At 46.0% G+C, this 27,320-nt stretch overlaps 1 protein-coding gene across 2 annotated transcripts in view; it reads right to left on the bottom strand.

The window, feature by feature from the left end:
• Positions 1-27,320, bottom strand: part of TUBGCP2 (tubulin gamma complex component 2) — a 132,611-nt gene that overhangs the window by 43,810 nt on the left and 61,481 nt on the right. For both annotated transcript variants that reach the window (XM_063958630.1, XM_063958629.1), the window contains 7 exons: positions 23,286-23,431; positions 22,418-22,598; positions 20,896-21,076; positions 20,108-20,280; positions 19,373-19,501; positions 17,109-17,229; positions 10,060-10,203 (listed from right to left, as the gene is read on the bottom strand). In XM_063958630.1, coding sequence (XP_063814700.1) covers positions 10,060-10,203; positions 17,109-17,229; positions 19,373-19,501; positions 20,108-20,280; positions 20,896-21,076; positions 22,418-22,598; positions 23,286-23,431 — 1,075 coding nt within the window. The remainder of the gene's footprint in view (positions 1-10,059; positions 10,204-17,108; positions 17,230-19,372; positions 19,502-20,107; positions 20,281-20,895; positions 21,077-22,417; positions 22,599-23,285; positions 23,432-27,320) is intronic.

Below are 27,320 nucleotides of genomic sequence, written 5' to 3'. Positions count from 1 at the left end.
ATTGTGACTCCATGCTTGCGCAGAACCACCATCATTTCCGCCATTATCTTGGTGAAAATCCTCGGGGCCGTGGAAAGTCCAAACGGCAACGTCTGAAATTGGTAATGACAATCCTGTACAGCGAATCTCAGGTATTCCTGATGGGGGGCATATATGGGGACATGAAGGTACGCATCCTTTATGTCCAGAGACACCATAAACTCCCCCTCCTCCATGTTGGCTATTATTGCTCTGAGAGATTCCATTTTGAATTTGAATCTTTTTATGTACAGGTTTAGGGATTTCAGATTCAAAATCGGTCTGACCGTACCGTCCGGTTTCGGGACCACAAATAGGGTTGAACAGTAACCTCTTCCCTGCTGGTGCAGGGGAACCTTGATTATCACTTGCTGTATACACAGCGTTTGAATTGCAGCTAACACTACATCCCTTTCCGATGTGGAAGCTGGTAGGGCCGATTTAAAAATCGGCGCGGGGGCACCTCCTCGAATTCCAATTTGTAACCCTGGGAAACTATTTCCAACACCCAGGGATTCAGGTCCGAACTGACCCAGACCTGACTGAAAAGTCGAAGACGTGCCCCCACCGGTGCGGACTCCCGGTGCGTCATGCTGTGGGTTTTGGAGCAGCCGGGGAGGACTTTTGTTCCTGGGCACCTGCCGAAGCAGGTGCTCTCTTGCCTCTGCCCTTACCTCTGGCGGGGAAAGAGGATCCCCGACCTCTTTTGGACTTGTGCGACCGAAAGGACTGCATCTGATAGGGTGTTGCTTTCTTTTGCTGTTGGGGAATATATGGTAAAAAATGTGATTTACCTGCTGTAGCTGTGGAAACCAGGTCCGTCAGCCCATCCCCAAACAATACATCACCCTTATAGGGTAGTACTTCCATATGTTTTTTGGAATCCGCATCACCCGTCCATTGGCGAGTCCATAAGGATCTTCTCGCTGAGATAGACATGGCATTGGCCCTAGAAGCTAGCAATCCAATGTCCCTTTGAGCATCCCTTATAAATAAGACTGCGTCTTTTATATGGGCTAGAGTTAGGAATATAGTATCCTTATCCATAGTATCAAATTGATCTGTCAGCTCATCTGTCCAAGCTGCAATTGCGCTACACACCCATGCCGACGCAATCGTCGGTCTTAACACAGCACCCGTATGAGAATAAATACCCTTTAAGGTAGTTTCTTGCCTGCGATCTGCAGGGTCCTTAAGGGCCGCTGTGTCAGGAGACAGTAGCGCCACTTTCTTGGACAAGCGCGTCAGGGCCTTGTCCACAGTGGGGGGTGATTCCCAAATCTCCCTGTCCTGCTTAGGGAAAGGGTATGCCATAAAAATTCTTTTGGGGATCTGCGGTATCCGGAGTCTCCCAAGCTTTTCCAAAGAACTCATTTAATTCATGAGATGTGGGAAAATTAATAATCTGTTTCTTTTCCTTAAACATGTGTACCCTTGTGTCGGGGACCGAGGGTTCATCCACAATATGCAACACATCCCTTATTGCCACAATCATACACTGAATGGTTTTAGTCACCCTAGGGTGCAATTTTACTTCGTCAAATTCGACACTGGAATCAGAATCCGTGTCGGTAGTAGTGTCTTGTCTTAAGGGACGCTTTTGAGACCCCGACGGGCCCTGTGAGTCGGTCCAATCTGAGGATTGACCGCCTGATGTCCCCCCCCTAAACCAGCCTTATCAAGCCTTTTATGTAAAGATGCCACACTTGCATGCAACGTATGCCACATGTCCATCCAATCTGGAGTTGGCACAACCGACGGGGACACACCACTCATTTGCTCCACCTCCTCCTTGGAGAAGCCTTCCGCCTCAGACATGTCAACACACACGTACCGACACCTCACACACACAGGGAGTTACCTATAAGGGGACAAAACCCCAACCAGGCCCTTAGGAGAGACAGAGAGATAGAGTATGCCAGCACACACCCAGCGCTTAAAAACACTGGAATATATGACCAGATAGCGCTGTTATATGTATATAATTGTAATCTCCACTCACTGCGTCGCCAAAGTGCCCCCCTCCTCTTTTTTCCAGCCTGTGAAGCTCAGCAGGGGAGAGAACAGGGAGCCAGCGTTTCCTCATGCAGTCTCTGTGGAGAAAATGGCGCTGGTTAGTGCTGAGGATCAAGCCCCGCCCACCCGACGGCGGGCTTCGGTCCCATCAACTTTCTATAGAAAAATGGTGGGGGTTACCGGATTTACTGTGCCACAGCCTAATCCATGCTTATCAATGCCAAATATGAGGAATATTGCTGACCAGGGCGCCCCCACCCCTGCGCCCTGCACCCTTCAGTGCCTGCTTGTGTGTGTGTGACTGGGAGCAATGGCGCGCAGCTTACCGCTGCGCGCTTACCTCATGAAGATCTGATGTCTTCTGCCGCCTGATGTCTTCTTTGCCTTCTCATACTCACACGGCTTCTATCTTCGGCATCTGTGAGGAGGACGGCGGCGCGGCTCCGGGACGAACCCCAGGTGAGACCTGTGTTCCGACTCCCTCTGGAGCTAATGGTGTCCAGTAGCCTTAGAAGCAGTGCCCAACTTAACAAGCCAGCTCTGCTTCTCTCTCCTCGGTCCCACGATGCAGGGAGCCTGTTGCCAACAGGACTCCCTGAAAATAAAAAACCTAACAAAATTCTTTTTCCACAGAAAACTCTGGAGAGCTCTCTGCAGTGCACCCATTCTCCTCTGGGCACTGAGGTCTGGAGGAGGGGCATAGAGGGAGGAGCCAGTGCACACCCATAGTCAAAGTTCTTTTTAGGTGCCCTATCTCCTGCGGAGCCCGTCTATACCCCATGGTCCTTACGGAGTCCCCAGCATCCTCTAGGACGTAAGAGAAAGGAGGTTGAATGCGTAGAATTCCCTGAAAAAAGGGGGAACATCCTGTAGGTTGGCAAATTTCTTTTGGAACTATACAGTCAGTGCTGACACTTGCACTCCCAACGAAGCCACCCTTAAACCTTTATCCATTCCTGCCTGAAGGAAGGCTAGGATTCTGGAAACTCTGAAAGACCTAGGGTCAAATTTCCGTTCACTGCAACACTGAATATAGGCTTGCCATATTCGGTGATAAATGCGAGCTGAGGAAGGTTTCCTTGCTCTGAGCATTGTTTGAATTACCTATTGTGAGAATCCTTTTGACTTCAGGATAGAGGTCTCAAGAGCCACGCCGTCAAAGACAGTCGATCCAGATGTCTGTGATAACAAGACCCTTGAGTCAGTAGATCTGGATGTTGAGGGAGTAGGAATGGAGCATCCATCGACATCCTCTGCAGATCTGTGTACCAATGTCTTCTGGGCCAAGCCGAAGCTATTAGTATCACGGCACCCTTTTCTTGTTTTACCTTTCTCACCACACTGGGTAACAGGGCGATGGATGGAAACACATATGCCAGATGAAAGTCCCATCTCACAGGCAGGGCATCCACAAAGATCGCTTTGGGATCCTTTGTTCTTGATCCGTATGCGGGAACCTTGTTGTTCTGACGGGACGTCATGAGATCCATCTCTGGCAACCCCCCATCTGTCGACCAGGGTCTGGAAGACTTCAGGGTGTAAAGCCCATGTGTTTGCAAGAATGGTGTACCGACTGAGAAAATCCGCTTCCCAGTTTAGGACTCCAGGAATGAACACTGCAGACAAGGCTGGAAGATTAAGTTATGCCCACTTTAACATGTGACTTACAGTACTTCTTTCATTGCTTTCTGGCTGCGAGTTCCTCCCTGATGGTTGAGGTACGCTACTGCCGTCGCATTGTCCGAGCGGATCTGAACTGGTTTTCCCTTAAGGATGTCCTTTGCCTGATTCAGTGCCATGTATATGGCTCAGAGTTCCAATATATTTATTGTCAGGCAACTTTCTTCCTTGGTCCACTGCTACTGGAAGCAATTCCTTCCTGACACCGCTCCCCAGCCCTAAAGGCTGGCATTTGTTGTCAGAATTTCTCAATCTGATATCCAAAAGGGTCTCCCTTTGTCCAGATGGGATGTCTGTAGCCACCAGGCTAATGACCTCCTTACTTCCAGAGTAAGGACAATAGTCTGCGTTTTTATTGACTGATGAAAACCATTCAATTTGGTAAGGATCAGATGTCGCAGAGGCCTTGAATGGAAGTACCATGTCTAATATTGACACCATCAGTCCCATCACACGCATTGCTGCATGAATGGATATCTTCAAACTGTGTAGCAGCTCCTGAATCCTTAACTAAACTTTGGATATTTTGTTCAGACGTAAAGTTACTCTCTGCAGACTTGAATCCAATACAGCTCCCAAGTGAGTCATCCTTTGTGACGGGACCAGAAACGATTTTGCCCAATTTATGAGCCAACCGTGCTTCTGCAGACACTATTGTCTGTTGCAGATGACACAGAAGCAATTCCTGAGATTGTGCCAGAATTAATAAGTCATCGAGGTATGAAAAAATTCTTATCCCCTGCTGGCGGAGATAAGCTGCCATTACCACCATCATTTTGGTAAATACTCTGGGGGCTGTGACCAATCCGAATGGAAGGGCCTGGAACTGAAAATGCTGTTGGGAGGATAGCGAGCCTGAGATAGCGCTGATGGGACAGGGCTACAGGAACATGTAGGTAAGCATCCTGGATATCCAGGGATACCATAAAATCCCCTGGCTCATGGCCAAAATGATGGAACGTAAAGTCTCCATATGAAAACGAGGCACCCAAATGTACTTGTTCAGCACTTTGAGATGGAGTATGGGCCGGAACAATCTGTTTGTCTTCTGGACTAAAAACAGGTTGGAGTAAAAACCCTGTCCTCGTTGTGCAGGAGGAGCTGGAATGATTACTCCTGACTGAAGAAATCTCTGAACTGTCTCTTGCAAAGCCCTGGCCTTCGTCTCTACCAGAGACGGGCTGGTACAAAAAAGCAAATGCATAACCGTGAGATACTGCTTCTTGCACCCAGGCATCTGTGGTAGACTGCTGCCAGATCTGTGCAAAATGAAGAAGTCGGCCTGCCACCCTGGAGTCCCCCAGGTGGAGGCCCGCACCATCAGGCTGATGGCTTATCCTCTGTTTTAGAAGCCGGCCCTCTGGTAGCCCAATGCTTTTTAGTCTTACAAGACCTGTTGTATTGGGACTGTTTGCCATCACTTTTTCCTTTTGTTTTTCCTTGAGACCGAAAGGGCCAAAAAGCTGGAATTTTAGGCTTGAATTTGTAAGTGGAAGGAAACTTCACTTTCTTGGAGTCTGCTTCTGACTCCAAAGTACTTGTTAACGCTTTGCCAAAAAGAATATCTCCAGTAAAAGGTAAAGACTCCAAAACCTTCTTGGATTCTGAATCAGCTTTCCATGTACATAGCCAAACTGCTCTGCGAGCGGCTACTGCTGAGGCTGATGCTTGAGAGGCAATAGTACCCATATCCAAGGCTGTTTCTTCCAAAAATATTGCAGCCTGTTTGATATGTGCAACATGGGATTTTTGCTCTCTAGATGCCATTGAAATTTCCCCTTTCTATGCATCTGCCCAGAAATGCCACTGCCTTAGCCATTCAGGCTGAAGCCATGGCTGGTCTTATGATTGCCCCAGACAGGAAAAAAATGTTTTTTAGAAAACCATCCACTCTCCTATCCGTGACATCATTTAATGATGTTGAAGGCAGAGGTAATGTAGATTTTCGCACCAATCGAATGACATGCGTATCTACTTTGGGAGCCACCTTCCCCTCATTAAACAGTTCCCTGCCAGAAGAGGATGATTGGAATTCCATTTCCTAGGAATTCTAAATTTCTTACTGGGCGTGGCCCAAGCCTCTTTCATAATTTCCGTCAGCTGCTCTGACCCAGGAAACTCAGTCTTAACTGTTTTGGGATGTTTAAATACAGGTGCCTTGGATTTTAACATAGGCTTTGCTGATTCTTCTAAAGATAGAAAGGCCTCCATTGCATTAATTAACTCAGATATGTCCACTGAGCTGAGACCTTCTTCCTAATCTTCGTATGCAGAAGCAGAGTGTAATGTGTCTTCCTCCTCAGACGAATCCTCATCTGAAACATGTGTAGACTGTGAAGATGTTGTTTCATGTCTATGTGATTTACTTACCACTGGCTTTTCAGCCTGTTTCTGTTGAGAGGCTACTGCTTCTCCTGCTGGAAATGATAAACCACAGGTGGAATGCTGCATATAAGGGTTAATAGTGTAACCTATCCCTGGTGCAGAAGTTGGAATTATCCGCTCAGCTATACTGTATAATATCTGTGCAAACATAGCCCATGGGGGATCAACTTGCACCTGCGTCTGCCTTGAATTTTTCAAGAGACCTTGGTGAAAGCTAAAACAATTTGCACACGAACCATACTGAACCAGTTCCTGAGAGGTTAACCCAGTCTTGCATGACAAACATGATATGAGTGTTGGTGCTGCTGTGAGTGTATTTTCCTCACCTTTGCCGCTCTTAGACATAATAAATAATCAAACAATATCACAGTGTACTACACAATTTGTGACTGTAATCACTTTAAGATGTGTTAAAGTGACATACAATCCGACCCGGAATAGACAGAAAAAACTGACAGAATTATAGTAAAGTCAGCAATCACACTAGCAATCAGTCACAGGTTATAAATTAGTATAATAAGCAATATGAGCACATAATCAACTACAGATACATATCAAGTATGTAGGAGAAACATATTACTGCATTACTTTATATAAGGTTCAGCCGTATTCAGACACATAGTGAAAGACAACAACAGTAATAATTATCAGACTCATATACATTAGGCAGTTATCCAACTATTCGTACTCAAAGGTAGATAAAAACTTTGTGCTGTATTACCCATACTGACGTTCCCAGTAGAGTGGGATACAGGGAGACTCACTCCGCTTCCAGGACCGATCAATATGTTTGCGAACGCTGAGTGGATCCAGACGCTATTAGTGTGTGAACCTACAGTGAACACAGACGCCCAAGTAAACACTGATGCAACAGTCACACAGCCGCCTATGCTGCGACTGGGTCCACTTAGTACACAGCGTCTCAGACGGAAGCAGAAAAACAGTTCATGTCGGGAGACTCGGAGGAAACTGGTCATGAACCGGGGGGAGGGGCGACCAGGGGAGCGTCTGACTCCCCACTGCTGACATCAACCCTAGGGCTCGCGGCCTCATACTACCCCTGGAGCCTACGATCCCTAAGGCCAAGCGCTGATGCACTCTAGGTGGCAGACGCGTCAGCGATTGTTTGGTCGTCTCCTCCCAAAACAGTGCGGCTGTGTCCGCGTTCCCCCTCTAAGGGGAACCGATGCCTTACCTTCTCCCTGTGCTCCGGCCACAGCCTGGTAACGTCTGCTGGACTTGCTAGTTCATCTGACACAGACACCCGCCGAAACAGCACTGTACTCGTTGGTAAGTGTTGGCGCGACCCGGCGGGGAGTTGTTGGAGCGACTCTTTATAAGATACGTATAAGACGCTGTTTAGAAAGATCAGTCAGAGAAAACAGTAAGACTATAAAAAATAAAATAAGAAAGCTTATGGCTGCTAAAAACCAGCAGCCCTCTGACCATGGTCCGGCTCATGCCGCACCAAACAAAAAACTGATTTGCCTGAGCCAGGAGGCGGAAATATATGGACGGGCCCGTTGCATACTGGGAGGCCAAAAAGCTTTGACCGTATGGTGCAAATCCGCTGTCGCTTCATCATATGCCAATGTTATCCTGTGGATACCCTGTGGACCCTGCAGGAGAAAATGGGAATTCCATTTTCTTGGAATTCTAAATTTCTTACTGGGTGTAACCCAAGCCTCTTGCATTATTTCTGTCAGCTGTTCTGACCCAGGAAACTCAGTCCTAACTATTTTGGGACGTTTAAACACAGGTGCCTTAGATTTTAACAAAGGCTCTGCTGCCTCTTCCAAGGATAGAATGGCTTTCAGAGCACTAAATAGCTCAGGAATGTCCACTGAGCTGAGGCCTTCCTCCTCGTCTCTGTATGCAGACCCAGACTGCGATGAGTCCTCATCTGAAACGTGTAGATTGTGAAGATGTTGTTTCATGTCTAAGTGATTTATTTACCACTGGCCTTTCAGCCTGTTTCTGTTGAGAGGCTGCCGATTCCTGTACTGGATATGAAAACCCCCAGGTGGAATGTTGCATGTAAGGGTTAATAGGGTAACCTATCCCTGGTATAGGAGCTGGCATTATCCGCTCAGCTATACTGGATAATGTCTGTGCTGTGCAAAAGTAGCCCGTGGGGGTTCAACATGAACCTGTGCCTGCCTCGGATTATTCAAGAGGCTTTGGTGAAAGCTAAAATGATTTGCACATAATCTATTTTGAACCAGATCCTGAGAGGTTAACCCAGCTTTGCAAGACAAACATGACATGAGTGTTGGTGCTGCTATGGAGAGTGTATCCTCCTCACCCTTGCCTCTCTTAGACATGTTAAATAAATCACACACCTTTACAGTGTTAACTACACAAATTGTGACTGCAATCATTTAAAAATTTGTTAAAGTGACATACAATCCGATTCCTCCCTGCTTTGCATCAGCATTGAGGATCGGAATACACAGAAAACTGACAGAAAACAGTAAAGTCAGCAATCACACTAGCAATCAGTCACAGGTTATACATTAGCATAATAAGCAATATGAGCACATAATCAACTACAGATACATTTCAAGTATGTAGGAGAAACATATTACTGCATTACCTTATATAGGAGTTTAGACATATTCAGTCGCAAAGCGAAAGAAAACGGCAGCAATAGTTTACAGACTCATATGCATCAGGCACTTATCCAACTATTCGTACCAAAGGTAGATAGAGATTTAGTGCTCTATTACCCGGCTCAGGAGAGTGGGATACAGGGAGACTTCACCCCGCTTCCAGGATCGATCAATACGTTAGTGAACACTGAGTGGATCCAGACGCTATTAGTATACACAACCGCCCCGTGAACCTACAGTGAACACCGACGCACCAGTCATACAGCTGCCTACGCTGCGACTGGGTCCTTTTAGATACACAGCATCTTAGACGGAAGCGGGAACTCCGTTCATGGCGGGAAATTCGGAAGAAACTGGTCATGAACTGGGGGGAGGGGCGACCAAGGGAGCATCTTACTCCCAACTGCTGACAGCAACCCTAGGGATCACGGCCTCATACTACCCCTGGAGCCTATAATCACTAAGGCCTAGCGCTGGTGCACCCGTAGTGGCAGCCGCGTCAGCGACTGTTCAGTAGTCTCCATCCCGAAACAGTGCGGCTGTCTCTCGCGTTTCCCATACTAAGTGGGGCCGATGCCTTACCTTCTCCCCATGCTCCAGCCACAGCCTGGTAACGTCTGCTGGACTTGCTAGTACGCCCTACACAGACGCCCGCCGGAACAGTACTGTACACGTGGGTAAGCATTGTTGCGACCCAGCGGGGAGTTGTTGGAGCGACTCTTTCTAAGGTACGTATAAGACGCTTTTTAGAAAGATCGCTGAAAAAAAATAGTAAGACTATAAAAATAAAATAAAATAAAAAAGCTTATGGCTGCTAAAAATCAGCAGCCCATTGACCATGGTCCGGCTACTGCTGCACCAAACAAAATACTGAATTGAGCCAGGAGGCGGGGATATGGGGATGGGCCCGTTGCATTTTGGGAGGCCGAAAGCTTTAATCGTTTGGTGCCAATCCGCTGTCGCTACCTCATATGCCAATGTTATCCTGTGGATAACCTGTGGACCCAGCAGGAGAAATCCACATAACATAACTAGTGGTGGTACTTGATGACTGGAGAACCACCGGACTACACCATTACCATTCTGCACAGCTTCAATTTAGTGCTAAAGAAGGACATTAGTCTAGAGGAGATGCCTGAAGCTAAATAAGTGAAAAAATACACAAATGAACCAGAAATTCAATAACGTTTTTAAATGTTTAAAGGCTGTGTTTTCCTCTGAGTGTTTTCCTCTAAAAGGCTGGACATCTGTAAAATATAATATTGAGATGTTTATTAATCCTACGATTTATAAGGCATTATTTTGTTGTGTACTGCACTGAACGATCAAGTAAGCGAAGGCTACTCACCTGCATGCAGTTGGTGAACATGACGCATACGGACATAAGTTTTGAGAAGATCTTGAGAAGTTCTGGGTTGGTAAGCATGCAGTCCTTCAAACAATTGTCAAGGAAGCTAGTGTGGTGGCTCAGTACATCATCTATGTTAGAAGCCTGTGGGAAAGTGGAAAGGCATTCTAGGAAAACTTTCTTTCATTTTTGTGGCACGCACTCCCGTAGCAATCATGTACAATCATTTAGGATTCCTTGTCCACTATGAATCAATTAACCAATTATGCTTCATAAGATCCCAAAGTAGCACTAGATCAGTGTTTCCTAACCTCAGTCCTCAAGACACACTGACAGTAAAGATAACCATCAATGAGCACAACTGGTTAAAATAAGATTTTACTTACCGATAAATCTATTTCTCGTAGTCCGTAGTGGATGCTGGGACTCCGTCAGGACCATGGGAATAGCGGCTCCGCAGGAGACAGGGCACAAAATTGAAAAGTTTGACCACTAGGTGGTGTGTACTGGCTCCTCCCCCTATGACCCTCCTCCAAGCCTCAGTTAGGATACTGTGCCCGGACGAGCGTACACAATAAGGAAGGATTTTGAATCCCGGGTAAGACTCATACCAGCCACACCAATCACACCGTACAACTTGTGATCTGAACCCAGTTAACAGTATGACAAACGTAGGAGCCTCTGAACAGACGGCTCACAACAATAACAACCCGATTTTTTTGTAACAATAACTATGTACAAGTATTGCAGACAATCCGCACTTGGGATGGGCGCCCAGCATCCACTACGGACTACGAGAAATAGATTTATCGGTAAGTAAAATCTTATTTTCTCTGACGTCCTAGTGGATGCTGGGACTCCGTCAGGACCATGGGGATTATACCAAAGCTCCCAAACGGGCGGGAGAGTGCGGATGACTCTGCAGCACCGAATGAGAGAACTCCAGGTCCTCCTTAGCCAGGGTATCAAATTTGTAGAATTTTACAAACGTGTTCTCCCCTGACCACGTAGCTGCTCGGCAGAGTTGTAATGCCGAGACCCCTCGGGCAGCCGCCCAAGATGAGCCCACCTTCCTTGTGGAATGGGCCTTGACAGATTTAGGCTGTGGCAGGCCTGCCACAGAATGTGCAAGTTGAATTGTGCTACAAATCCAACGAGCAATCGTCTGCTTAGAAGCAGGAGCACCCAGCTTGTTGGGTGCATACAGTATAAACAGCGAGTCAGATTTTCTGACTCCAGCCGTCCTTGAAATATATATTTTCAATGCTCTGACAACGTCCAGCAACTTGGAATCCTCCAAATCGCTAGTAGCCGCAGGCACCACAATAGGCTGGTTCAGGTGAAACGCTGAAACCACCTTAGGCAGAAAGTGAGGACGCGTCCGCAGTTCTGCCCTGTCCGAATGGAAAATCAGATATGGGCTTTTATACGATAAAGCCGCCAATTCTGACACTCTCCTGGCTGAAGCCAGGGCCAGTAGCATGGTTACTTTCCATGTAAGATATTTCAAATCCACCGATTTGAGTGGCTCAAACCAATGGGATTTGAGAAAATCCAAAACTACATTAAGATCCCACGGTGCCACTGGGGGCACAACCGGGGGCTGTATATGTAGTACTCCTTTTACAAAAGTCTGGACTTCAGGAACTGAAGCCAATTCTTTCTGGAAAAAAATCGACAGGGCCGAAATTTGCACCTTAATGGACCCTAATTTGAGGCCCATAGACAATCCTGTTTGCAGGAAATGTAGGAATCGACCCAGTTGAAATTCCTCCGTCGGGGCCTTCCTGGCCTCACACCACGCAACATATTTTCTCCAAATGCGGTGATAATGTTGTGCAGTCACCTCCTTCCTGGCTTTTACCAGGGTAGGGATGACCTCTTCCGGAATGCCTTTTTCCCTTAGGATTCGGCGTTCAACCGCCATGCCGTCAAACGCAGCCGCGGTAAGTCTTGGAATAGACACGGTCCCTGCTGAAGCAGGTCCCGTCTTAGAGGTAGAGGCCACGGATCTTCCGTGAGCATCTCCTGAAGTTCCGGGTACCAAGTTCTTCTTGGCCAATCCGGAGCCACGAGTATCGTTCTTACTCCCCGTTGCCGTATAATTCTCAGTACTTTTGGTATGAGAGGCAGAGGAGGAAACACATACACTGACTGGTACACCCATGGTGTTACCAGAGCGTCTACAGCTATTGCCTGAGGGTCTCTTGACCTGGCGCAATACCTGTCCAGTTTTTTGTTGAGGCGGGACGCCATCATGTCCACCATTGGTCTTTCCCAATGGACCACAATCATGTGGAAGACTTCTGGATGAAGTCCCCACTCTCCCGGGTGCAGATCGTGTCTGCTGAGGAAGTCTGCTTCCCAGTTGTCCACTCCCGGGATGAACACAGCTGACAGTGCTAACACATGATTTTCTGCCCAGCGGAGAATCCTTGCAGCTTCTGCCATTGCCCTCCTGCTTCTTGTGCCGCCCTGTCTGTTTACGTGGGCGACTGCCGTGATGTTGTCCGACTGAATCAACACCGGCTGACCCTGAAGCAGAGGTTTTGCCAGGCTTAGAGCATTGTAGATTGCTCTTAGCTCCAGTATATTTATGTGAAGAGACGTCTCCAGGCTTGACCACACGCCCTGGAAGTTTCTTCCCTGTGTGACCGCTCCCCAGCCTCTCAGGCTGGCATCCGTGGTCACTAGGACCCAGTTCTGTATGCCGAATCTGCGGCCCTCTAACAGATGAGCACTCTGCAACCACCATAGCAGAGACACTCTTGTCCTTGTGGACAATTTTATCCGCTGATGCATCTGCAGATGCGATCCGGACCATTTGTCCAGCAGATCCCACTGAAAAGTTCGTGCATGGAATCTGCCGAATGGAATCGCTTCGTAAGAAGCTACCATTTTTCCCAGGACTCTTGTGCATTGATGCACAGATACTTTTCCTGGTTTTAGGAGGTTCCTGACTAGATCGGATAACTCCCTGGCTTTCTCCTCCGGAAGAAATACCTTTTTCTGAACAGTGTCCAGAATCATCCCTAGGAACAACAGACGTGTCGTCGGGATCAGTTGGGATTTTGGAAAATTCAGAATCCACCCGTGTTGTTGGAGCACTACTTGGGTTAGTGCTACTCCGACCTCCAGCTGTTCTCTGGATCTTGCCCTTATCAGGAGATCGTCCAAGTAAGGGATAATTAAGACGCCTTCTCTTCGAAGAAGGATCATCATTTCGGCCATTACCTTGGTAAAGACCCGGGGTGCCGTGGACAATCCAAACGGCAGCGTCTGAAACTGATAATGACAGTTTTGGACCACGAACCTGAGGTACCCTTGGTGTGAAGGACAAATTGGAACATGAAGGTAAGCATCCTTGATGTCCAAGGACACCATAAAATCCCCTTCTTCCAGATTCGCTATCACTGCTCTGAGTGACTCCATCTTGAACTTGAATTTTTGTATGTACAGGTTCAGAGATTTTAGATTTAGAATCGGTCTTACCGAGCCGTCCGGCTTCGGTACCACAAATAGCGTGGAGTAATACCCCTGTCCCTGTTGTAGGAGGGGTACCTTGACTATCACCTGCTGAGAATACAGCTTGTGAATGGCCTCCAATACCGTCGCCCTGTCGGAGGGAGACGTTGGCAAAGCAGACTTTAGGAAACGGCGAGGAGGGGACTTCTCGAATTCCAACCTGTAACCCTGAGATACTACCTGCAGGATCCAGGGGTCCACCTGCGAGTGAGCCCACTGTGCGCTGAAATGTTTGAGGCGACCCCCCACCGCCCCTGAGTCTGCTTGTAAGGTCCCAGCGTCATGCCGACGCCTTTGTAGAAGCCGGGGAGGGCTTCTGCTCCTGGGAAGGAGCTGCTTGTTGCAGTCTCTTACCCTTTCCTTTGCCTCGGGGCAAATAGGAATGTCCTTTTGCTCGTTTGTTCTTATAGGAATGAAAGGACTGCGTCTGAAAAGCCTGCGGCTTTTTCTGCTGGGAGGTGACCTGGGGTAAAAAGGTGGATTTTCCGGCCGTTGCCGTGGCCACCAGATCCGATAGACCGACCCCAAATAATTCCTCCCCCTTATACGGCAATACTTCCATATGTCGTTTGGAATCCGCATCACCTGACCACTGGCGCGTCCATAAACTTCTTCTGGCAGATATGGACATTGCACTTACTCTTGATGCCAGAGTGCAAATATCTCTCTGTGCATCTCGCATATAAAGAAATGCATCCTTTAACTGCTCTATAGTCAGTAAAATACTGTCCCTATCCAGGGTATCAATATTTTCAGACAGTGACTCCGACCAAGCCACGCCAGCACTGCACATCCAGGCTGAGGCGATTGCTGGTCTCAGTATAACACCCGTATGTGTGTATATACTTTTTAATGTATTCTCCAGCCTCCTATCAGCTGGATCCTTGAGGGCGGCCGTATCAGGAGACGGTAACGCCACTTGCTTTGATAAGCGTGTGAGCGCCTTATCCACCCTAGGAGGTGTTTCCCAGCGCGCCCTAACCTCTGGCGGGAAAGGGTATAGTGCCAATAACTTCTTTGAAATTAGCAGTTTTCTATCTGGGGTAACCCACGCTTCATCACACACTTCATTCAGTTCCTCTGATTCAGGAAAAACTATCGGTAGTTTTTTCACACCCCACATAATACCCCTTTTTGTGGTACTTGCAGTATCAGAGATATGCAAAGCCTCCTTCATTGCCGTGATCATATAACGTGTGGCCCTACTGGAAAATACGTTTGTTTCTTCACTGTCGACACTGGATTCAGTGTCAGTGTCTGGGTCTGTGTCGACCGACTGAGGTAAAGGGCGTTTTACAGCCCCTGACGGTGTCTGAGACGCCTGGACAGGTACTAACTGGTTTGCCGGCTGTCTCATGTCGTCAACCGACTTTTGTAGCGTGCTGACACTATCCCGTAATTCCATAAACAAAGCCATCCATTCTGGTGTCGACTCCCTAGGGGGTGACATCACCATTACAGGCAATTGCTCCGCCTCCACGCCAACATCGTCCTCATACATGTCGACACACACGTACCGACACACAGCAGACACACAGGGAATGCTCTGATAGAAGACAGGACCCCACTAGCCCTTTGGGGAGACAGAGGGAGAGTTTGCCAGCACACACCCAAGCGCTATAAATATATATAGGGACAACCTTAATAAGTGTGTTCCCTTTATAGCAGCTCAAATATTATAAATATCGCCAATAAGTGCCCCCCCTCTCTGTTTTTACCCTGTTTCTGTAGTGCAGTGCAGGGGAGAGTCCTGGGAGCCTTCCTCGCAGCGGAGCTGGGCAGGAAAATGGCGCTGTGTGCTGAGGAGAATAGGCCCCGCCCCCTTTTCGGCGGACTTCTTCTCCCGGTTTTTTTGGAACCAGGCAGGGGTTAAATACATCCATATAGCCCCAGGGGCTATATGTGATATATTTTAGCCAGAATAGGTATATTACATTGCTGCCCAGGGCGCCCCCCCCAGCGCCCTGCACCCTCAGTGACCGCTGGTGTGAAGTGTGCGGAGAGCAATGGCGCACAGCTGCAGTGCTGTGCGCTACCTCATGAAGACTGAGACGTCTTCTGCCGCCGGTTTCTGGACCTCTTCTCTATTCGGCATCTGCAAGGGGGTCGGCGGCGCGGCTCCGGTGACCCATCCAGGCTGTACCTGTGATCGTCCCTCTGGAGCTAGTATCCAGTAGCCTAAGAAGCAAATCCATCCTGCACGCAGGTGAGTTCACTTCTTCTCCCCTAAGTCCCTCGTTGCAGTGAGCCTGTTGCCAGCAGGACTCACTGAAAATAAAAAACCTAACAAACTTTTTCTAAGCAGCTCTTTAGGAGAGCCACCTAGATTGCACCCTGCTCGGACGGGCACAAAAACCTAACTGAGGCTTGGAGGAGGGTCATAGGGGGAGGAGCCAGTACACACCACCTAGTGGTCAAACTTTTAAATTTTGTGCCCTGTCTCCTGCGGAGCCGCTATTCCCATGGTCCTGACGGAGTCCCAGCATCCACTAGGACGTCAGAGAAATCACAATAACTGAGGAACTAATTAAGTCACCTGTGCTGAAGTATGGCTAGCCTTAAAACCAGGACTGTCCGTGTGCCTTGAGAACCAAAGCTGGGAATCACTGCACTAGACTGTTGTTCAATTGCCTGGACCATGGGGGTAATTCAGTCACAGACATGCGGGGGGACGCCCAGCACAGGGCTAGTCCTCCCAGCATGTCAGGCCCTAACACCCCCCCCCCCTGCAAGGGTGCAAAAGCATCACACAGTGCTATGCTTTTGCACCTGCTGAGTAGCTCCCTGCCTGCGCAGCTTATGCACGCTGGCAGGCCACTAGTTGTTGCATCCCGGGTCGCAGCGGCAGCATGTGGCATCACGCAGCCGCCACGGTCTGACCCCGCAACGGCCGTTGGCACGCCCCCCTCCCGCCCCACAACTGTCTCTGTCTGTCAATCAAGCAAAAGGCGATCGCAGCCCTGAGATGCTTTTAACATCTCACTGGACTCCCGGGGTGTGCGCGCACTCCACATAGGGATTCAGACTGCGATCGCTGCCGCGATCCAGTCTGAATTAGGCCCCATGCCTTTCCATGCAAGACCCATTCAGTTTCTGATTACTGGATATTCTAAGACTATACTTAATTACTAGTTATAGGTTTATTTGGCTCATCATGACGCAATTGAAATACTGTGACATTTTTACAGCAAGGGCTTTAACACTTTGGAAAAAACTTGCATAGGCAGCTGAATAATCCTCAGGTACACCTGCAAGTGTTTATTGGTAAACAATAATAAAAAAATGTTTTTATTGCAGTGGTTAAAATTGTTATTTTCCATGATAACCAATTTGCAGCAATGACTGATAAATGCTCCTATATGCTCCATCAGCAACACCTAATAAGTTGCATGGAGCCCATAGCAGAGGCTGGCAATGTAAGCCAGTTTGTATTTTCGATTTTAAGTTCTTTACAGTAATAGCAATAGTGTAATTTACGCTAAAGGTAAGATAAAGACCAGGTATTTTTTTACTGTGCTACTCACCGATTTGAGGTTTTTCTCCAGAACATGCCATGTTGGCTCCATCACCTCAAACATCATATAATACTGAATGTTTTGTACAAAGTTCAACATCCTCTGTCGGAGGGTAAATGCTCCTGCAAACCTGGTGATACAGAGGGAGAGGGAATAAGAAAGGGCACATGTAACAAAATAGCATAAAATGACAAAGAAAAACCAAGACACATTGGGGGTCATTCCGAGTTGATCGCTAGCTGCCATTGTTCGCAGCGATCAGGCAAAAAAAAAATCGGCATTTCTGCGCATGTGTATGATTGCAATGCGCAGGCGCGTCGTACAGGTACAATGAGCATATTGGGTTTGCACAGTCTAACGAACATTCCTGTCGCACGGCCGAACGCAGGAAGATTGACATGAAGTGGGTGTTTCTGGGTGGCAACTGACCATTTTCAGGGAGTGTTTGGAAAAACGCAGGCGTGGCAGAAAAAACGCAGGCGTGGCTGGGCGTTCGCTGGGCGGGTGTGTGTACAACTTAGTAATTTTGACTGCTAATTAAGAACACGTTTATATCAAATTGCTACATGTGCAAGCTTTCACTGACCACTAATGAACAGCAAGAATAAAAAAAATGCAGAGAGGGAGCGACACACACACACATCCTATATAATAAAAGGCCAACGCTGCTCCTCACCTTTATACGGAGACTTCAAGTGTTTTGCACGCTGTCGGCCATTATATGGCACCCGACGGAGCAATTCAAGTATTGCTCCATTCAGGCGTGCACAGCTGTTTGCATTGACATTACTGTTATGTTGTTCTATCACTTTGACGGGCTGGCAACTAGTACATATATATTAAATCATCAGTTGCACATTAGAGAGTTATTGCCCTTCACAGCCCACACTGGCTGTTTGCTAGACACAGCAACAACCTCACTACTCTTCCAGCTAGCACTATTATCGGATGATGCCTCTACTCGCAGGTCACACAGTGATCACACTCCCCGACTCGTGGTACGCAGGCCCACCAATGTAGGTGGATGGGTAATGATATTAAGAGATTGAGTGGGTGCACTTATGAGAGATATAAGAGAAGGGAAACATCGACAAACATGGAGTGGGGGAATTGGAGGGACAGAGATGAGAGAAATGGATGGGGTGGGGAAGAGGTGGTAATGGATGAAAGAGAGGTGGGGCCAACAGATGAGTGGGGGCAACGGACAGATGAAAGAGAGGGAGTGGATAGAGATGAAAAAGAGGGGAAACAGATGAGAAAGGGAAGAGGGCTGGGGTGGGGACAAAAAATGAAATAAAAAAGGAGAAAATGGATATAGATGAAAGATGATGGGGGCAGAAGAAAGATACAAATGTATAAATACTTCTTGAGGGGACGGATGGGAGATGGCATGCCTGCTGAGACAATTGTTTCTCAGTTCTCCATCCTTGTTATGAACACTGCCAAGATTTCTGCAACCTTTACTTCTGGACAGGGAATTATCACCATGATCTCCTGGTGCCTCCCTAGTGATGCCGTATGGTATTTTCCAATTGAATATTTCTAGGCTTTGTTCCTAGGAAAGGCTGTGCCATAACTACAGCATTTAAAACTGCTGCGTTACAGACAACTGATGGAGAGCTTTGACATCTTGAGAGCAGAAGTCCTGCAGACGGCACAGAAGAGCAACAGCTCCCCAAACCTGAAACATAGCATCCAATCATCCTGATTGTCTAATCCCAAATGGAAAAGGGATGACCTTTGCCGAGATTACTGTCCTAAAGTTATCAGATGATTTAGAGACAGGCCTGGAGGTTTACTTCACAGATTACACCCAAAAAATAAGTACAATACAAATACACTGAAAAACTATAGACAGATCTGGTATCAGGAGAAAATAATTGTAAAGGATATTTTATGCATATGAAGATTTAACTGTAAACACTGCTCTCTCCAGCAAACAATATTACAGGAGTCCAGTGCTTAGCTTAACTAATATAGGGGAATATTCAGTTGAGTATTTTCACAAGTTGCATTCTAAATGAAATGCAAAGAAATAAAATCATTGAGAGACATAACATATTATGCAGATCCAATGATCATGTGGGTGAGCTTTTCTTTAGCACATACATGCTGCTCTGCTACCTTTAACAGTGCTGTTTGGTGGGAGGCAAATCTACAATTATATCTTTAGTACAGATGGGCATCGTCTTTTAAAGAGTTGAAATTGCTTTACTACTGAAGATGTAAAAGAAATGGAAACATTTTTATGCCAGCATTCCAGAGACAGTTACCATTTGGCGGAATGCAGTGAGAACTGTTTGGCAGCCTTGTTGCTGATCCACACGTTGCACAGGAGTCTCTCTACATGTTTGCAGTAGAACAGGTGGCGGAAAAGCATCTGGTAGCGGGTCAGAGCCTTTCTGCAATAGATGTACAAGAATAATGTATTCATTTATTTTATTTAAAGTTAATCCTTGATTAACTAACTGAAAGAAAAATAAAGGGAATTACTACTCTAAAAGCAAGTAGGCAACTAAAAACAGAAGTGTAGTTTTGATGTAAATAGAAAATTGGGCCGATTCAATAAGATTCCATCGCAATCTTGCGCAAGGTCCCACCGTGTGATATTATGGTAAAAAAAACAACACTTTTTTCCCCTTACATTCCATAGAGCTGTGAGCAAAAATAAACAAAGATATCATTACCGCAATTACCTGGAACCGCGAACAGCAGAACCTCGCAACCAAATTAATCTTCCTAAATATGTATAGACATTTGGGGGCAATTAAATTCAGCATGATCACACTTCAACTTGCAACATTGCAAGTTTTCCTTGTACTGCCTAGAGATAAGCAAGAAAACTTGTGAAGCTGAGCCTACCGTAAACGGGCAAACGCGCCCAGAACATCGCAGTGATGATCAACGACATTGGCCCCTAGGTGTCATTTTACGTTTAAGTCATGCAGGCTGAATAAATAGTTTTTATTTCTGGTGCTACTATGTGGTGTAGGTCTATCACACTCTACCTGTTAATTATTAGGGAAAGAGGCCACTTAACAATATAATCAAAGGAGAAGGCCTCCAGTCCACTCAGTGATATCTCAGTTGGATCAACATTAATCAAGGCTTTCTCCTGTTGGGTTTCAATGGCAAGGACACGGAGGAGCTGCGTGATAAGGTCATGTGTCATAAGCTCAATCTGAAGAAAGATTAAAACACAATTCAATGTCACATTTCACAAAAATATGACATAGAACATATATAAGGGTGTATGCCACCCAAAAACAAATAAACCACAAAAGAAACACAAAATGGAACTGTTCAGTTACCCATTAAATTGTTAGAGAGAAACAGACACATAACTGATTAGCAAAGTGGTTAGCATTGCTGCCTCACTGTGCTGCGGTCACGAGTTGATTCAGACCAGATCCCTATCTTTGTGTAGTTTCTATGTTCTTCCCGTGTTTGCGTGCAGTTCAAAAATTAAGTTTGATATGAATTATTACATGTTCTCAGCACAGTGCAGTGTTATATGATTGATGATACATGCTCATTTTACACTTATGTTATTCATTGTGAAAAGAGAATATGAGAGAGTATGCCAAAGGTTTGCAGCTATGTATAGTAAACATATACTATTTTTCTTAGAAATATTTTAGATAATGGACTGCACCAGGTCTATTAAAGATTATTATGGTGTGACATGTAAAGTGCCCAATGCTTCAGCTCATGTACAATTATCTGCCTCACCTGCATCTAATGAAAAGCAACCCATGCAATAAAGAATCAATTTCATGCTACAAAATGCTGGTACCTTTAGATCATCCTTAAAAGGGTCAGTGTTTGCAGTACTCATTCTCAAGGCCAATTCCAATAACGCCTCCAGCCGGGTTGGGATAATGTCTTCCACCGTTTTTTTCAGTTCATCCTCTGTTAAGTCCATGAAATGCACAAAGAAATCACCTTGGTCCATGAGGAAGTAATGTTTTATGGACCTGTCAGTAAAAGTAGTTAGGAGATTAGAAAGCAATTAAATGTTAGCCAGATTAATATAGATATTGTTTCATAGGATGAGATGTAATCAAGCGTGATCATCACAAAGGTATATTGATAGACTTGCCATACTATCCAATAGATCTGTAACACCTATGAGTAATGCAGGTTCTGTGGGTGATTAAATCCAGTTGAAATGCAGGCTTGAGTGTAGCCAGCAACAGAACCTGTGTAAATCATAGGTGTCCCGGATTAAAGGGATTTTATGGCAAGCCTAATATTTACCATATATTTTCTGCCTCTTTCAGTAAAAAAAAATTATCCCACTTTTTTGGCAAATCTTCTCTCAATATTAATCCATTATAATTTCCCCACTATATACCTCTGCACCACTGTCTTATGGCCCTCATACATCACAGTTGTATTGCGGCAATGTCGCGATCCCCCGATGGTCGGGGAATCGAGAATATTAAACATGTTTCAAAATCCTGATTCTCCAGCGGTGTCAGTGGGTCAGCCGCAGATGTATAGGGGCCATAAATCAAGTGTAGGCAATGTGTGGAACTTCAGCTGCTGTGGAACTACACATCCCAGCATGCCTTGTCACAGCTTCAGTTTATCGCAAAAATGTGGCAGGGCATGCTGAGATGTGAAGTTCCACAACACCTGGAATGCAGCACATTGTCTAACCCTGGTCTATCTGTTCACTGATATGGAAAAAAAGGGCAATACGAGATTTTTTTTATGTCCCCTTCTACACTCATCAATCTCTCTCTGTGCGCCACTCCTTCCTGCATCCATCTTTTCGGTTTGCTACCTATCTCTGTTAACTGCTTCTTTTCAGTCTACCCTAGCATTTACTGTCTTTTTATGGCACTGTATACCCAAAGGCCAACTACAAATATATTAAAATGTTTTTTCTTTTTGTAAAAGGCATGTGAGAAGTAGTATAACCTTATTAGTGGAACATCAGCAAGTATAGCAGGACCGCAGAGACTTTCTCCTCGTTACAGGGGAGACTGAATTGAGGGTTGACTGGGAAGTGTAGAAAGTAGACAGGGTGTGCAATGTTATGGGCTATGAGGGAGAAAGGAGCAAATGGTGCAGGTCATCAGATAAGCGGCATAATAAATCTCAACCACTCATCTCTACCTAAAAGTGAAAGTGATTAATAGATTGGAACCTAATGTTTTGTCAACCACTTCCTATTTCTTTAAGCTTTATCCATCACCACATAGACTTTTTCTAATTTGATTTTGTACAACAAACACAGGAATCATGAAGCGTTAATGTGCCCAAACTAAGAAATGGTATTGTTATGAATACTGTGCAGGATCACATACCGGAGATGAGCCACCAACTCCTTTTCTTCCATTAAGAAGTCCAATAGAACTTTACTGGCATAACTGTAGGCTTTCTCAATCTGCTCGACATAGGCACGTTCCTTAAGGGTGTAGATAATCTCCTTAGCATCTGGACACGCAACATCATGGCCGCACTCCCTGACCACATTCAGGTATTTTCCTTATTAACAAAAAGTTTAAATAATTATCTAAAGCCTACACAATCTTGCTTCTAAGTTTTGGAAAATACAGAAAGCATTCTTTCACATGTACACAGTCAGGTCCATAAATATTTTGACATCGACACAATTCTCATATTTTGGGCTCTATACACCACCACAATGGATTTGAAATTAAACAAACAAGATGTGCTTTAACTGCTTTAATCACCTGACCTGAATCCGATTAGCATGCATTTCACTTGATGAAGACAAAACTGAAGGGAAAATGCCCCAAGAACAAGCAGGAACTGAAGACATTTGCAGTAGAGGCCTGGCAGAGCATCACCAGGGATGAAACCCAGCGTCTGGTGATGTCTATGTGTTCCAGACTTCAGGCTGTAATTGACTGCAAAGGATTTGCAACAAAGTATTAAAAAGTGAAAGTTTGATTTAGAATGGTTTAGTTTGTCCCATTACTTTTGGTCCCTTAAAAAGTGGGAGGCACATATAGAAACCGTTGTAATTCCTACACCGTTCCCCTGATTTGGATGTAAATACCCTCAAATTAAAGCGGAAAGTCTGCAGTTAAAGCACATCTTGTTTGTTTAATTTCAAATCCATTGTGGTGTATAGAGCCCAAAATATGAGAATTGTGTCAATGTCCCAATATTTATGGACCTGACTGTATATTTATTCTCTCCTGTTACCTGTACTAAGGATTTTGTCTGCCACCTTCTGCAGAAAAGAAGGGATCTGCTGCTGTACTATGGTGTATCGCTGATCCCAATACTTGTCATTATAATCCTCCTGGATCTTCTCTTTCTGCAACTTGTGTTCCTCCACCATGAATTCACTGTGTTAGCCAAAAAAAAAAAAAAAAAAAAAGAAAGGACCACAAAATTACCCCATAATTTTAGATCAAGGACAGTAAACTCACTTGGGCCAGTTAATCTCAACCTTCTGTTTTCTGTCATTTTATGTAATACAGGTTGAGTATCCCTTATCCAAAATGCTTGGGACCAGAGGTATTTTGGATATCGGATTTTTTTATATATATGTGTGTGTATGTATATATATATATATATATATATATATATATATATATATATATATATATATATATATATATATATAATATATATAATCACCTTACTGCACTATTGTGACTGACATACATAGGAATGTGTGATAAGTATTATATATATTAAGCCTGATCAATAATATGAGAGGGCCTCAAGTGGCTATTTTAATCCAATAACTTTTTCCTTAAATTCTTGAATTTTAACACTTCGCCATTTTAATTTCAATCTGGGGACCACTATCCTATTAAATTATCTAACAAACGGATGATAGATAAACAGTGTCTAGTTAGACAGTCAATAGATAGACACCATATGTTAGACAGTCATTAGGTCGACAGGGTCAGAAGGTCGACATGAAAATAGTCGACATAAAAAATGTAGATTCAGGTTTTTTTTAAAATAATTTTACATGTTTTTGGACTATTTCATACCTTTTCTATCCATGTCGACATAGAGTTGGTTATAAACCTTGTGGCGAACGCAGCGAATTTGATACCTACCGGTAATTCCTTTTTCTCCTAGTCCATAGTGGATACTGGGGTCTTGTACTTTAGTACCATGGGGTATAGATCGGGTCCACTGGAGCCTGGCACTTTAAAACTTTGTGTGTGCATGTGTGTGCTGGCTCTTCACCCTCTATGCCCCTCCTACCAGACTCAGTCTAGGAAAACTGTGCCCGAGGAGACGGACATAATATGAGAGAAGAACAATACAACAGCGGTGAAGCAATAAGCCAACACACAACCATAAACGAAAGGCGGGCGATAACCAGAACAGAGGATAGCAACCCCAACCTATCCTGGCTAGCACGGCTATCCCAACAACATAATGGGGCCGCAACGTCGGTTCAGCCAAATATTTACACAGGTAAGCAGGAACAAAGAACTGAGGCGGGCGTCTCGTATTCACTACGGACTAGGAGAAAAGGAATTACCGGAAGGTATTAAATTACTACTTTCTCTTACGTGCTAGTGGATACTGGGGTCTTGTACTTTAGTACCATGGGGAAGTCCCAAAGCTCCTAAACGGGTGGGAGAGTGCTGAGACCCCTGTAAAACCGCCTGACCAAACTGAAGGTCATCCTTGGCCAAGGTATCGAACCTATAGAATGTCACAAAAGTGTTCGAACCAGACCAAGTAGCAGCTCAGCACAACTGTAGGCCCGATACACCCCGGGCAGCCACCCAGGAAGGACCCCACTGACCTTGTCGAGTGGGCCTGAATAGACGTCGGCAAGGGCAGAGCCGCTGACGTATAGGCCTGTTGAATGGTCAACCTGAGCCAACGAGCAATAGATTGCTTAGAAGCAGGCCAACCAAACTTGGAGGCATCATAAGGACAAACAGCGAGTCAGATTTCCGATGATGGGCTGTCCTTTTGACATAAATCTTCAGAGCCCTGACCACATCCAAGGTCTCAGGGCCAACGGAAGCGTCAGACAACACCGGAACCACAATAGGTTGATTCACATGAAAAGCCGACACCACCTTAGGCAAAAATTGAGGACGGGTCCTCAGTCCCGCCCTGTCTTCATGAAAAATCAAATAAGGGCTCTTACAGGATAAGGCCCCTAATTCCGAGACCCGCCTGGCAGACGCCAAAGCCAATAACATCACCGTCTTCCAGGTGAGAAATTTCAACACCACCCTAGGTAATGGTTCAAACCAGTCCGACTGGAGAAAGGACAGAACCACATAACAGAGCAAGTTGTTTTTGGAAGAAAGTAGAGAGCGCCAAAATCTGGACTTTGATGGAGCCTAAACGTAGGCCCATATCCACCCCCGCTTGCAGGAAAAGTAAAAAACAACCAAGTCTAAATTCCTCGGGAGAAACATTTCTACTTTCACACCAGGAAACATACTTTTTCCAGATACGATGATAATGCTTTCACGCCACCATCTTCCTGGCCTGGACCATGGTGGAAATAACCCTGGAGGGAAGACACTTTCTTGCTAGAATCTCCCTCTCAACTTCCGAGCCGTCAAACTTAGCCGCTGTAAGTCTGGATAGACGAACGGGGTTACGGTCGTTAGGTCGACACAACTTAGGTGGACACTCATTAGGTCGACCACTGAAGGTCGACAATGCCATTAGGTCGACAGGTCAAAAGGTCGACATGAATTTTTCACATTTTCTTTTTCATTTTTTCATACTTAATGATCCACGTGAACTATGATTAGAACGGTAATCCCCTCGGGCTAAACCTTGCCCGAGGGGACACGGTACACTAATTGGGGTTCCCCGTCACTTTACGGAGAAACGACAAAAAAAAAAAACAGTCAAAAACCTCATGTTGACCTATTGTCCATGTCGACCTAATGCATGTCGACCTAAGTTGTGTCTATCCAATGACCCATACCCGACGAACGAGCCTTGCTGAAGAAGATCGTCTTGGAGCGGCAGAGGCCAGGGATCCCCCAGAGACATGGTCAGGAGGTCCAAGTACCACGCCCATCGAGGCCAATCCGGGGCAATTAGAATTGTCTGAACACTTTCCCTTCTTAGCCTTTTTAGCACCCTTGGGATCAGAGGAGGGAACAGGTATACAAACTGGTACATCCACTTTGTCGTCAGCGCGTCCAATGCTACAGCGTGCGGATCCCTCGTTCTGGAACAGTAACGGCATAGCTTCTGGTTGAGACGAGAAGCCATCAGATCTATCTGTGGACAGCCCCACCGGTGAATCCGTTGAAACACCTGGGGATGTAGGCCCCATTCTCCCGGATGGAGGTTGTGTCTGCTGAGGAAGTCCACTTCCCAGTTGTCCATGCCTGGAATGAATATGGCGGAAATGGCCATTGCATTGACCTCCACCCAGAGGAGGATTCTTGACATCTCTTGCATAGCCGCTCTGCTTGTTGTTCCCCCTTGTCGGTTTATGGACGCCACTGCCATGGTGTTGTCCGACTAAACCTGGATCGCCCGATCCGTCAGGAGATGAGAAGCCTGCAGAAGGGCATTGTAAACTGCTCTGAGTTCCAGGATGTTTATCGGCAGAGACGATTCCTATTTTGACCATATCCCCTGGAACTGGACCCCTTGGGTCACAGCCCCCCAACCCCGGAGGCTGGCATACATTGTTAGTAGAATCCACGAGTGGATATTGAAACTCCTGCCCTCTACCAGGTGAGGGACTTGTAGCCAACCATAATAGAGAAATCCGGGCTTTCGGAGACAAGGTCACTTCCCGATGCCTGTGAAGGTGAGAACCCGACCATCTGTCCAGTAGATCCAGTTGAAATGGCCAGTCATAAAATCTGCCATATTGGATTGCCTCATAAGCAGCCACCATCTTGCCCAGTAAGCGGATACAAAGATGTATGGACACCTTGCGAGGACTGAGGACCGAGCGGACCATATCCTGGATAGCCAAGACCTTGTCCATTGGAAGAAACACCTTATGAGACACTGTATCCAGTGTCATTACCAGGAACTGAATACGCTGGGTCGGTTCCAGGTCAGATTTCTGGAAATGTAGGATCCACCCATGATCCGTGAGTAGGCGAGTAGTCAGATTGATGCTGTGTAGCAGACATTCCCTGGACACAGCCTTTATTAGGAGATCGTCCAAGTAGGGAACTAGGTTTACTCCCATTATGCGCAGTTCCAGCATCATCTCCGCCATGACCTTGGTCTTGGTGAAGACCCTTGGAGCTGAGG

The sequence above is a fragment of the Pseudophryne corroboree genome, chromosome 3, assembly GCF_028390025.1.
Source record: "Pseudophryne corroboree isolate aPseCor3 chromosome 3, aPseCor3.hap2, whole genome shotgun sequence".
NCBI classification, from domain to species: domain Eukaryota; kingdom Metazoa; phylum Chordata; class Amphibia; order Anura; family Myobatrachidae; genus Pseudophryne; species Pseudophryne corroboree.
Note: the sequence above shows the minus strand (reverse complement) of the source record. Positions and strands in the feature narration are given on the sequence as shown.